The sequence below is a fragment of the Thunnus maccoyii genome, chromosome 22 (genome assembly GCF_910596095.1).
Source record: "Thunnus maccoyii chromosome 22, fThuMac1.1, whole genome shotgun sequence".
Classification (NCBI taxonomy): domain Eukaryota; kingdom Metazoa; phylum Chordata; class Actinopteri; order Scombriformes; family Scombridae; genus Thunnus; species Thunnus maccoyii.
The window spans coordinates 17727371-17742116 of NC_056554.1; the positions used below are offsets into that span (position 1 = coordinate 17727371).

Sequence of the window (14746 nt, forward strand, 5' to 3'; positions counted from 1 at the left end):
TGAGTTGGCAAAAGAGTTTAGGGTTAGTGTTAGGATTAGGGATTGCATGTGTATAAGGCAGCAGGCCTTGACAGTTAGTCCTGAGGTGCATGGTAGCTGTGCGATATTCTGCTAGTCAACATCTCTGTAAGTCCTCAGAGAGCACCACCCACTTGGAAAATAAAGGGATGTTTTAGTATCTCTGATGACTACAGACCTGCTGCCTTGACCAACACGATGAAGACCAGGAAGGGTTTGGTTTTAAAGCCATTTAGTCCTACTGTATGGTGGAGAGTTTTCATGGGAATTTCACACAACACAACATATAATTATTATATATGAATTAAAACTTTGCAAGCAGTAGTAACACTCTGTGTGCTAGTTTTTTCTTATAGAATATACATTATACAACTAAAATTATTTTATTTTGGTTCTTGTTTTGTACTTTTTCTTTCTTTTCTTTTTTAGTTCCATGGCAACCCATTGCTGGATATCTAACATGTTTTTAAACAGTTGGCTAACCGCTCCAAATGTCCGAGTCAAATTATATCTCATTCATCACAAAAACATGTTATGCCTTCAAAGCGCCTGCAATCAGTGGGATCTGTTTGCCAAATGAACAGCACCTGCAAATGCACCACATCTGAATTTGTCTTTAGTGACTGAAGATGCCAATCTTCTGATTGTCGCTCTGCAACACAGAGAGAAAGAATGTGAGCACAATTGCTGTGACGTATACGGAAAAGCATGATACATTTTGACATACTCACAAGAAAGTTATTCCCGACAGCCAAAGTTAAAAGAAGCACAGAACTGACCGGTCTCAACTTATAAATTTTGCTTTCTCTTTTACTCTCTTTATTGTGTATACAACATGAGGGTGACGTGCCTCATTCAATGTTCACCTGCAGTATTGCTGGGGTATTTACACAATTGGAAAAAGAACACTAGGTAAATATTTGATGTATAATATTTGCACAGAGTTGTGAAAGTAAGCACAGTGTAAACATATGACTATCCAGTCCATTTTGTCAGTCAGTGACGTAAAGAAATATAAAATACCTCAATCAGCTACAGCATTAAAAAGCTGCTTACATGTCAATTCATCAGTAATAATACTCTAATAATAATGATAATAATATAAGTCTTAAAAGGAGCCATTCTGCTGCATAGTAAGTACATTTACTTTTGATACTTACTGATACTTTAGATTTTGCTGATACAACCTACTTTCACTGAAGTAAGGTTTTGAAAGCAGGATTTTTCTTCATAATGAATAATTATTAAACTGCGGTATCATGGTGGACGCCAATAGCAAAAATAGCTATATCAAAAAAATATTAATTTTACTTTTCCACCACTTTTTCCACCACTGCCTCAAATATGATGGTTTCAAAGGTAAAACTGAAAGCTTCAGACAACAAGCATCGCTTTGTCATTGTTGGTAACAATAATTTAACTCTTGCAGCATGAACCACAAAAACATTTTGGTGTGTTAAATCTACCTGCTCCTTATAAAAATTTGGTTATATTAAGGTGAAAACTGAAAAAAACCCAATAATGAGCCTTGCAGATGAGCCATAAATAGAATTATTATTATTATTATTTTTATCTCCGCCCACGGTGGAAAACCAGCAAAAAGTAATTAATTCAATAGATTGACGTCAACTAAATAAATGGTCCAGTAGAATTGTACAAAGAGGAGTTTATTTTCAATACTGATCTAGAGAAGCAACTCATACTTTTCCAATGACTTCTTCATTTTTAGCTTGTTGCATTACAACACTTTTATGATGCACTGTATGCCATAAGGCGGTACTGATGTGGCTATTGTTAGTATCTGATAGAAATTTGACCTACGTACGTTCATATACTTAATAAGCCATGATTCACCAAAGGAGTATCCACTTAATCACAGTTTCAGATGAAAAGACATCCACCACTGTCATGCCAACCAAACAGGTTCAAGAGGGCAAAGCTGTGACTGAGATGCCAGTCAATCTAAGCTATTGTTTATTCTCTGTGTATGTCTTTGTCCATAACATTATTCTATCCATTTGAGCTTACATATTTGCGACCATTAAGCTGTAAAATTTGATTATAAACACTGTTATTTTAGTTTACACTTATATATTGCAAAGTTTATATTTTCAGTCATGTATTGTGTTATCTTTTCCCCGAAGGAATTTTTCAGAAATGTAAGGATTCCTCACAGGACGTAAAAAAACACTGTTCCAGGAAACAGTTTTAAAGGAAGTCTGTGTCTGTTACTATGACAGTTGATGCCTTAAAATAACCTGCTGTACAGCATGTTAAGTTGAACATAACTCCTGATCCCAGGACGGTTTTCAAGGTCTACTCGCAACTATGCATTTTCTCCAACTTCTGTCTCGGCAGTTTTTGTACCTCATTGCACTGTAGAGTTTAGGAATCATTTTCAATCAAGTTTTCACAGTTTGCTATAGTCTACCATTACCAAGGTTAGGACTACGTACTTAAATAAAAAATAATAGGTATGTGTGTATCAATGTACAGTTACAGCTACTAGGAGTTTTACAACTACTAACACACAGAGTGATTGGTTTAAATCTTCAGGTAACAGCAGTTTGTTGGGAATCGAAGAAAAGCTGGTTAGTCATCATAAATACTAATGTCCATTACAATGAAAACACCAATGTCAGAAAATTACTGAGGATAAAATCTAAAAAAATGCCAAATATTAGCTGGTTTCAGTTTCTTCTTAGATGTGATGATTTCATGGTTTTCTTTGTGATACAATGAATATCTTTGGCTTTTGGACCGTTGGTCGAACAAAACAAGACATTAGATGATGTCACAGTCATTTTTCACTAGTTTCTGACATTTTATAAACCAAACGATTAATCAAGAAAATAATCAGATTAATCAATAATGAAAATAATTATTTGCAGCTCTAGACATTAAATTCACATTATGATCCACACTATTTAATGACTTTCAAAGGCACAGTTGTAGATAATTGTGATCATTTTTTGCATTCTTCTTTTATTTCTCACATTTTCACCTGTAATTAAACTTACGCACATTTTTTACGACCTTTTTTTGGAGTGGGGTGGAGGGGTTGGCTCAGACGTCATAGAATAATTACACCTGTCCATTTTTATAGACTGACAGTTAAGTTGTTCAGACTTGCCTGCTCAATAGACAGGGAGGGTTAGCATTCATGGGAAACCACACAACACAATGGTGATATTGACGCGTGCAGGACAGTTTGCCCTGCCACTGCCAAACCTGTTCTTGACATTGTGTCAACGGTCTCATGACTGGTGTCATTACCAATCTGTGCCACAAACATGCACACAAACCGTATGCTATCTCTCACTGCAAAAATAAATTTGCTCTGGTGGGGGTTTGTGTGGAGAGCTCATTTAATGGATGCAAATGGCGGGCGGTAGCAACAAAGCCATTCAAATTACACACCTTAATGAGCTCTGCAGTCAAAAGTCCAAAGGTGGCTCTGTAGAAGATGAAACATCTGGGAAATTTGAGCCCCACTCTTCACACTTAACACACACATAACTAGCAATAGCATATACTGAACAATGCTCTAACTTCATCTCTGTCACTTTGATTTTTAAGTAGAATAGGTCTTAGAATTGACGTAGAAAAAGAAAGAGACTGGACCACCCCCATCTGTCCACTCACATACAGTATATGTAAACCTTTTCAAATCATTATATCAACTAAGGAGCTGTTTTACATGAAGTTACTGTGTGACTGCTGTATCAGATAAGAAAACCATCCAGGAAGACACTATTCACAGTAGACATGGTGTTTGTTTCCGTGCCTTCATCAGGTTAACGGTGTAGGTTAAGAGCTTTGTGAGGCCTCAAGGAAGTAAAGAATTGAGAAACTTAACACCATCACGGACAAAGCATGTTGTATGTGCAGTGACTTGGCAAAATTGTGTGTGGTTTCCATCACACACGCCCTTAAGCCCCACTTCCCCTATTCATCACCCCGCCCCGCCCTCTGGAAACATCATCCATGATGTCTCTTCCCTCCTACCATAGTTTAAATAGCGACACAGAGTGAACAGGTGTCACATCTTTACCTGGAAGCTTGTTAAAGACATCAGAGGTGCCGGTTCACCTGTAAGACACACCTGAGAATAAAACTACAGAGAGATCTTCATTTACAGACCTGCACATCTTTTTGCTTCATTATCCAGTTTCACCCATCAAATTGAAGACCTACAGGTACGCTAGAACAATACGCATTACATTATTCTCTATTCTTTGATGACTTCTGGAAGAATGACATATGGTGTACATGTAATCAATGGAATATTAGTTTCTTTTTAAATTACATTTAAGTTAATTATTAACTGTTTTGTAAATACTTGTTCTTGTTTTTAATTAAGCAATTAATTATTAAGTGTTTCATGTAGGCAGAAATGTGTCACCAGAAACTGAATTTGAATCATTTATATTTGAATTTGAATTGCTCTACTTGAATACTTGCATTGAAAAACTGAATTCAAATCACACAATTTGAAATTGAATTTATTAGTTTGGAATTGAAATCCAATAAACTTGAAACTGAATGTAATATTATGAAATTGAATTCAGTTCAATGCAATTATTTAAGTTAAACAATACAGATTCAAATATAAATGTTTCAAATTCAGTTTCTATTAACACATATTTCTGCCCATAGTTTCAGTAATATTAGGTACATTTAAGTAATATTAAGTTAAATATATGATGACAAAAATAATTTCATACAAATTATCATTTTATTTTCTTTACAGTTACAAACATTTTTGAAAAGCATAGTAAGCTAAATTACACACTAGACCTGTGCTCTTTAAAAAGAGAGAATAAATTGATTATTATTGATTAAAATGTTCATTGACATTTTTATTTTAATACAGTAATTATTCACATTGATAATATATATGTGGTTCATAATGTCAAAAAAGGTTTTGGTTTTCCAATGCACCATGTAACTCCTCAGAGCAAATTTAATTAAAAAGGTGCTAACATTAAATACAGCTTTTCTTTAGTAATATATATGTTCTCCTCCCTTTGGGTAACATTTTCTCATTTTCTTTAAATATTTTCTCACTTGACAACTAACTGCAGCTGAGGTGTCTCATTATATTACTGTATTTAATGGAATGATCTTCCCCTTCCTACTCTAGGCATGGACAACAGACTGGTCCTCACTGTCCTTTTTATGACACTGTCCTGGATGTTTGTGGGCATCTACGCTCAAACCACCACAACAGCAGCACCAGCCACTGCAACCACAGGAGCCCACACAACAGCAGCACCAGCCACTGCAACCACAGGAGCCCACACAACAGCAGCACCAGCCACTGCAACCACAGGAGCCCACACAACAGCAGCACCAGCCACTGCAACCACAGGAGCCCACACAACAGCAGCACCAGCCACTGCAACCACAGGAGCCCACACAACAGCAACACCAGCCACTGCAACCACAGGAGTCCACACAACAGCAACACCAGCCACTGCAACCACAGGAGCCCACACAACAGCAACACCAGCCACAGCAACCGCAGGAACCCACACAACAACAGCAGCAACCGCAGGAACCCACACAACAGCAGCAGGAACCACAGGAGCCCAAACAACAGCAGCAGCAACCACAGGAGCCCAAACAACAGCAGCAGCAACCACAGGAGCCCACACAACAGCAGCACCAGCCACTGCAACCACAGGAGCCCACACAACAGCAGCACCAGCCACTGCAACCACAGGAGCCAACACAGCAACAGCAGCAACCGCAGGAACCCACACAACAACAGCAGCAACCACAGGAGCCCAAACAACAGCAGCAGCAACCACAGGAGCCCAAACAACAGCAGCAGCAACCACAGGAGCCCACACAACAGCAGCACCAGCCACTACAACTGCTGGCCCACTGATGCCCAACACCACAGTTGAAACTTTGGAGGTGAGTGGTTTTACAAAACTCAAAGAAGACTATGAAATAGAACAGAATTGGCTAAAGTAAAAATTCACTTCCACTGATTGTGTTTAACCTCATCACACATCACACATTATCCCACCCTCTTAAGTCTTTCTCCTCCCCTTGCAGACACCTGTCTCCAGGGCAGATTGTGGGAGCACACAGCTGTGTGCAGATGAGCCCTCTGACTGTGACCCCTCACAAGCAGGACCATGTTTCTTTCTTTCTGCCAGGCAGACGAGTGGTCGAAACTTTGAGTTTGGCCTCTCAGGAGAATCTACTGGCTACCTCTCTGCCTCCCTGTCTCTTGATGCCACAGCGGTACGTCAAGTTCTATCACTCACTCACAGATGAAAGTACCATGAAGCCTAAGCCTGTGCCAAACATGTAGTTTTTTTGAAGTCATCTGTGTCAACAACTTCTAATTACTTTCTCTGGTTTTACACCACAGGGAGGTAATGACACCACCTACGTCTGTGCAAACAACAATGGCAATGTACAATTCTTTGGCGCTGTCCTCAACAATGGCCAGCTGACTCTGACAGAGGTGAGTACATGGCTCTACATGGCTCAGTGTAGTGGTGGTGATAGAGCTGGGTGAGCATATATATATTAGTCTGTTGGAGCCCACTTTCATGGCAGTCTGGCAGAACTTTTACTCTATTGTTGGTTTTCCTGCATAAGAAAAAATCTAATATAGTACTATGATAAATTTGTTTAAAAAAATGTACATGCACAGTGATAGTTGCAGCTGACTGAATTTGGTTATGAACCTGATGCTGCTCATGCAAACCCTAATCCATCATCATCTGCATGGTATATAAATATTGCTTACATTAATAAACCATTGAAAACCCATTCAACTGTCTTTTCTCTGCAGCTGAACGTGAACTCTGTGAAGGGCCGTGTCAATGGAAACAGAATCCAGTGTACATTTGCTGCCACTGTACCTGACCAAGTAACTAGAGCACAAGGTTTCTCAATCTCAGTCTCCACTGGACCTTTCAATGCCAGTAAGATAACATTTCAAATACACAAATTCACACACATCATCATCAGCAATTCCGGGAGTCGAAGAGACTGATAATATTTTCTCATGTTCTAAAAGCATATCAGTAATGTTTTTTGTCTTTTGCTTGCACCTCCAGCTTCTGGTGAACTGGGATCCCCCACCGCGGCAATACGGACTCCTGTTGTAAACCTGGCAAATCCTAATGCCACCGTCACCAATGAAGTTACCACCACCACCACTTCCCCCAGTACCGCCGCCCCAACCACTAGCCACGCCGTTACACTACAGCAATCCCTGACACATGGTAAGCATAAGAGATAGGGTTGTTTTTCGTGAGATATCTGAGACTATAATTTCTTCCTTAGGAGATAACGTTTGTTTGTAGAATGACTAACAAATCTTTTTTCTTAATAGTTCAATGTTTAAAAAATTGCCTGTTCTCCCATCCTTCACTATAGCTCTCCTGGTCACTGTGGGTGTGCTGGGTCTGGCCATGCTATGAGGAAACTGATGCCAAATCGAGACAAGAAAACATGAATCGAGACAAGAAAACTTCACTATCCATAAACACATGCAACTGAATATAAACTTAAAACATCTCCCAGCAGGTTAAGTCTACACAGTATATCTAAGATTCTTAGGATCGTACCTATTTGCGTCAGCTCACCGCAGGTGAAAGAAGAGGGAGTGGTGGAGGGAGGTCACTCTTCTGCAGCCTTTGGACTGTTGTCACATCTGCTACAAGCTCCGAAACAAAGAAGTCAATTAATTTTGAAGAGTTTTTAATTGAATGTTTTGTGTAATCCTTTTATCTTCGTTTTGTAACCATAAGACTGCTGGATTTATGTCTTATGAGCTACATAATTGCAGGCAGATGCCGCTGATGCAAATCAATGTAGAATATATATAATTAAATTGCTAGAATGACGCACAAATAAGAAGCACTATTACAATCAGAACCATTACAAGTAACCAAACCTCAAAACCAAATGAAGTGAAGCAGTACCTGGCTTTCACTGGTAGATGTCAGGATTTATACATTTTTCAGGGAGAGTTAGGATCTGGTTACATTCTAAGCCCACATTATTACAGTCAGGCAAATATCTCATGACTCAGTAAATTCATGGTAAGGCCTGGAGCCGTCAACTAATTGAATTGTGATGCCAGAAAAAGATCCTATGGTAAATTGCAGAAGCATAAAGTTGTCAAACAGTAGGCTTTTTTTGTCACAAAGCTGAATGAATAACTATTTTTAAATCGTTATATTCTTTTGTCTATTCTCAGAATAGGCAGATGTGCCCTTATGAAGGACCATAATTATTTTTGTTTTGTGCGTGTCACAGCAGATTTATATGTATGTGTTATGTTTCTTGTTACACACACAAGGCAAGCAAACAAATGATTTTTCTTTTCCTGTCACTCATAATGATGCCAGCAAATGGCAGACGTGTAATTTTAACATTATATTTTATATTATTCTGTGTGGTGTGAATATTGAATGAATGAATGAGAAAGTATGTACATGTTGTTGAATCATCAACAATGTCCTTAAAATGAAGCCTGCATGGGCTGATATTTTCATGTGTGTGTGTGTGTGCGTGTGTGTGGATCTATGCATGTGCGAGAACACATGCAAATAAGCAGTTGTTCATGAAGAATGCTATATGATACCAAATACTGGTGAAACTGATTTTGCACATTACATTATGTAACATTTGTACTTTTACTTAATTTTTTTTGGAATAAATATTTTCAGATTGGTTCTCCTAATGAATTGTCAGAAATCAATGAATTTATTATAAAGCAGGCAGTGACACATATTGAAGTATTATCTATAGACATTAGAGATATGTTGCTATACTACCTCTACTTTATACTGCAGTGAAGCATCAGCCAGAATCAGCACCACCAACCATTACCATTATTATTGTGTTTTTTGTCATTTTCAGTGGACACAGGAACACAGAGCAACACTCCTGCCTTCATCAACAGTTATTATTCATTTTCATTATTCATAATTTATTTATCACTTCATTTAGCTACAAGTGGCCTATAAGGTCAGGTATCACTGTTATTTTGTCCTGTGTGCATTTACTAATTTATCTGGGTTTTTTTTTAATTAATTTAGCTGTTAACACCGAGCAGACAACACAAAGTTCTTGCACTCCAGAAATTCATCAGGAAAAATCCATGAATTTCCAAAATATGAATTGGTGCATAGAGACACAGAAACTGACCTGCATTTAAAGTTATTTCCACTTCATTGTCTTTGAACAACCTACTTTTGTTTACAGAGTTTAAACTGTATTTGATGTTATTTATTATGCAGTCCAACAAATAACATTTGGTACATATAGACCACTGTTGAGTGAATGAAATCCAAGGCAATCATGAAGTCATTTATCTATATTTTACCACCAATAGAAGGACTTCAAGAAATGTGATTATCGCAATAATACCATTTATTGAGATTTTTTTTAACCTATGATAATCCTAGCTTGAAAATTTGACACCAGCACATCCCTAATAGACAAACTGTAGAAAAAATTGAGAAAATATAATATAAATAAACTTGGAGACTGGGGATGTCCTGATTACGTTTTTTGGCCCTGGCCCTGATCCAAGTCCTTTAATATCGGGTATTTGCCAATACAAGGGCTGATTTCATACATATATTTACGTTAATGCCGCCCAATGCCCATAATCTACAACGTAAAAATTAGATAAGATAGACCTAAATTTATCCTAAAAGAAAAAATTGTGCCAAAGATGCTCAGTATGCACAATAAAATAGTAACAATAAATATAAACACAGCAGCAGAAGATATGCAATGTTGATTGAATATGTATCCAGCACATGAAATAATATGTGAAGCTCACTAAATCTGGCACACGTATTATTATTTTTTGCAAGATACTTGATCCAAATACTGGAGGTTTTGGTTTAAAAATGATCATTTTTGTTGATATGATATAAATGAAACTTTAACTTGGAGAATGTGACTCCTGAAACTGACGTGACACAGTCAGCAAGACTAAATTTATCACTCTGTTGGTGTTGTTGAAACTATATAAACACTCAGTCCACTTGTGATTGTACCGTGGTGTTACAGAATGGAGTCACTTTCTTTGCAAATGATCTTTGGCTGAATACAGACACCGGCTTGCAGAAAATGCACAAACTCGAAAAGAAAACCAAGTCAAGTTACAAATTTAAGTTTATTTCATTTATTTATTTCATTTTGTGCATTCAGCTAATGCCACTATCATTTATTTTGAGCAAAGAAACACACTAGCAGCGAAAGATCATGCCTTTGCCACACTGCCACAATGGCCTGAAAGAGCTGGTTGATGAGGTTGAAATATGTGCAGACTCTGCGTCAACAAAAACATTGTTCTCAAATGTAATAATGCTCCACACCTGTGATAGTACTTACTGGGTGTCTGAGAAGGAAAAGTGTTTAAACGTTCCACCAAATAGTGATTTTTCCCTCTAAACTTCTCACGTGGTTTCATTTCAATAAATGTTCAAATGATATAATATTTTACCAAAAATCAAACATTAGAGAAAAATTCAGGGCTTGGCTTTTTCTTCTTCCTTCTCCAATTAATCATCTCATTACCCCTCTGATTTAAATCGTTCAATTTCAATACATGTTCAAAAAATCCAAAGTTATAGTGGTACAGACACATTCAATACAGCAATAATATGTAATTTTCATGCACTTGATGCATCATTGTAACAGTGACAGACCAACCACAAGAAATGATGGATCTAACCACCTGGCAATTTTTGTGTCAAGCATATCCTTATATCACACACAGCATATCCATATCCATCACTCTTGGTGTGGGACACTACAGCTATTGCAACAAAAAAAAAAAACAACACAATGGCTGTCAACCAACCTGTTAGTTCGTAGCTGTTGCTAGTGAATCCAATAAAACTTCCTGTAGCCTATACGTCTTCAGTGGAAAACCTGTGAAATTGATAAATGTTTGTCAAGGTTTAAACAAGACAAAGCTGAACTGCACTCACTCTTCCAGTTAGTTTTCCATCCCAAGTGTTTGGTATTTAAAATAACCACAGTGGGAAATTCAGTTATTGTCAAGACCATGGGATTTTTTCAAAGTTAAAAAGGACGTTCAAGTTACTGGAATAAACTGAGAGTGCATGTGCCTGTTCAACCAACACAGCCTGTGCCTGAGAACCTGTTGCTACTGCCCCTTATCCTGCCACTCCTTCAGAGCCTGCCATTGCACACTCTCCTGCTACTGCTGTTGCTCCTCCAGTCACTGTCTCAGATGACTCTTGGACACGGCTTGGGGCTAGACCTAAAGCTTTGGTTGGCTCCACTCCATCCCACCAATAGCCCTGGTCACTAGTCGGTGCCTGCAGCAACAGAGGGGGGCACTCCTCCCAGGTGCCCCCCAATACAACATCCAGCTGGAGAATAAGTATGACATCCTGGACCTTCATGACTTTCCTCCTTTGCCTTCTCCTTCTCCATCCCCTCTGACTTCTCCTGGGTCCAGCAGCTCTCTGTCACCTCCAGTTCCTCTACCTAGACGCTTCTCTTGCGAAAGGCTTGTCGCTCCATATTTATGATAAGTTTCAGTTTGGGTTTTGAAAACAGCACTCTATTGATACTACTCTTCTGAGGGTCTCTAATGACATTTTAATGTCCTCTGATGCAGATGATTGTTCTGTGCTGGTACTACTCGACCTCAGTTCTGCGTTTGACACAGTTGACCATCATATCCTGATAAAGAGGTTACGAGATTGGGTGGGCATATCAGGGCCTCAATCGTCTGTAGACAATCCAAAATACTGCCGCAAGACTACTCACCAGGTGAAATAGACAATCTCACATTACTCCTATACTTAAAACTCTTCATTGGCTGCCTAAGTAGCTGAACTATTACACCCATATACATCGGCTTGCTCTCTCAGGTCTAACATGCAAAACGCTCTCTGTTCCACGCACTCACTTTAAGACCTGTGGTGATCAAGCTTTTGAGGCCGTGGCACCTAAGCTATGGAGTGCTCTGCCTGCATTCTTAAGGTCTGCTGATTCTGTTTATTCATTTAAAAAGCAGCTGAAAATATACCTGTTTAGAAAGGCATTTGGGTAACCTCTAAGAAGTCAGAAATTTATGTTTATATGTTTTTATTGTGTATTTTTATTTTTATTTTTTCTTTCTTCAATATTTTTTACTGTGTATTTTTATTACAGATTGTGTATTTCTGGCATTATGCTCATGTACAGCAATTTGTGACTAATGTCTGTGAAAAGCACTATATAAATACATTTTACTTACTTACTGTTCCTGTTCCATACAGTCTAATGCTTGAGGATTTGAATTCTGGAGATTCCTATGTCCGCAAAAGACACAGGTCCAATGTTGTGTGTCTGTATATCTGCTAATGTGCATTGCTGCCATTCCAAGACAGACATGCATGGATGCTTTGCTAACAACTCTCACTGAAGCCACGGGTCATGACAAACAGAAACATTGCACGGAAACATTAGAGCTGAAATTATTAGGTGATCAACTGATTAGTCGAACAACATAGAAGTAATTGGCAACTCTTTTGATAATTGGCTTAATTTCTTTATGTGTATTTATTAATCTTATTTTTAATTTAGATTTGTATATCCACCGTGTTTTATTGTCATTACTTAAAAAAACTAAATAAAATGTTATTCAAAAATAAAGAAATAAAAGTAAATAAAATAATTGACTCATTGCTTCACTTATTCAATCAAGAAAAAATATCGAACATTTTCATACATTTCAGCTGGAGGCTGAAACAGGAAGCGCTGTTAAATTATTATACTCCATTCCTTCACTCCATCATAGCTGTCTAAACACAAAGAGCAGTGCTATATCAACCACTTTGACACTAACATGGGCAATAAAGCAGTAGGAGCCATAAAAAATGTGAGTCATAGCAACTCAAACCTAAAATGTGACTTTGTGTTTATAAGAAGTAAGCCGCTCTCACCATGCTATAAACTTCTCCACTGTACTGGAAATCTACTGGATATGGCTTGAAGAGATGGTGCAGTAAAACATATACTGGAAATTGGATGTTTGTTGAAAGGACAAACTTGATAAGAACAAAACATTTTGTCATGTTCTTTCTTAAGGACAGTTTTATAGGCTTTTATTGAAAAAAAGGCGGGGTGGGGTGGGGTGGAATATGCAGTTTAGACATTCCCAGGCTGGGAAATATAGCGCAGAGTGTGGAAAGCCAGGGACAGACTGTTTTTACAAGCTGAAATCAGTCAAAGGAAGTAATGGAGACTGTGTAATAAGACTTTTATAAGAACTGAAGGGAGAAAGTTTTTGCAGAGAATGCAGAGAGGAAGCTTAACATGTTGACCTAACATAATGTCTAGTCTAATCTAAAGGCAAATCATCCATAAATTCAATCTGAATTTTCAGAACTCTAAAACAGTACTGAAACTGCATCTTGTCTTTCCAGGATACCCAGCCTCTACGCAGTGACTTTTTCTCTAATGATGGAAGATTAGCATTCAACAACAACTTGTCAGAAAAACAGGTCAGTTTGAGCAGTTAAATGTGTTATCAAAAGACCCCTAACAGCCTTTTTTAACTGATCGTGTAGGTGGTGGACAAAATAAATACTCATGTAGAGTAGGGTCACCCTTTGCCCTCAGATTAGCTTGTTTTGAATTGACTATTGCTAAAAGAGGAAAGCCTCCTGTTTTTTCAAGGAAGAAGGGAGTGAAAAGGTTAAGTCATGTTTGGATCTGCTTATTTCCTAAACAAAGCAGGACTGAATTGGTTACTGTGAATTATTATCTTATATTTCTATATTGCCAAGGTTCTGTGAAATATAAGATTATTTTGAGACAGCAAACAGAAAAGAAATATAAGCCTGATGACACCAAAAACTGTCATACTGGAGTGATCCTCCACTGTGTTGAAAAAGTTGCCTACGTTGGTTTTACCACACTCATTCACTATTACCACTAGATGGCGCCAAAGTAGAGAAAAATTCAAATCCTCGACTGTGATGAAATTCTTTTCATTTACTGTTTTTGAACAGCTTCTGACGCATCATAGATAAAAGAATGGAATGAATACATCATTGCATTTTTATTTCTATTCATGTGACATGTATTTATTTATTTTAGAACCCTGGGATGATACAGAAAGTAAACCCATTTAAGTCTTACTCACAGGTAATGTGCAGTAGATAACTTCCTACCTGCATCAACTTCAGGAGTTGAGTTTCCAGTGTTACAAGTTCATGATGGCTAACTCAGTGTAGTAGTCTATGTTTAACCTAATATGCCAAAAACTGCACTATTTTATCTTGATAATATAATTTTGCTGTGATGTAGATGCCAGAAGAGGAGTGTCAGACAGACTCTGTGGTTCCTAATACAGTTTCTTCACTCAAAGTACAGGTTACAGTTATGTTTTGTTTTTTTTTTGTTGTTGTTGTTCTTAATCTTTTAATGATTGTAAAGGCAACACAAAAACAACGTTCTTACAATAATTGTAAATCTTGTTGAAGAATATTTTTGATTTGCTGAATTAATTGCTAGTGTTCATAACTAATGAACTAATTTCCCAGTTTAACATGGCTTTAAGATGCCAGCAACAAAACTTGATTCTGTCATCAGTGTAATTTGCTCTCTAAATGTCAATACCTCATTACTCTTTTTACATTTTTAGACCCTACTGCTCTTGCTTTTTCTCTCATCCATCTCTTTCTTCTCATTAGGTCACCCAGCC

General features: G+C 37.7%; 1 protein-coding gene across 1 annotated transcript; it reads left to right on the forward strand.

Annotated features, from left to right (window-relative positions):
• Nucleotides 1–5900: 5900 nt before the first annotated feature.
• On the forward strand, nt 5901–7472 carry si:cabz01007794.1 (putative ferric-chelate reductase 1). The gene is made up of 6 exons (XM_042402192.1): nt 5901–5943; nt 6088–6279; nt 6410–6505; nt 6839–6971; nt 7107–7274; nt 7429–7472. The coding sequence occupies exons 1-6, from the start codon at nt 5914–5916 to the stop codon at nt 7470–7472; spliced, it is 663 nt and encodes a 220-aa protein (XP_042258126.1). The 5' UTR covers nt 5901–5913.
• The last annotated feature ends 7274 nt before the right edge of the window (nt 7473–14746 follow it).

Coding starts and splice junctions, on each gene's coding strand:
- si:cabz01007794.1 (XM_042402192.1), top strand. CDS start 5,914: ATGCCCAACACCACAGTTGAAACTTTGGAG. Junction 5,944..6,087: donor CCACAGTTGAAACTTTGGAG/GTGAGTGGTTTT, acceptor CTCCCCTTGCAG/ACACCTGTCTCCAGGGCAGA. Junction 6,506..6,838: donor GCCAGCTGACTCTGACAGAG/GTGAGTACATGG, acceptor TTTTCTCTGCAG/CTGAACGTGAACTCTGTGAA.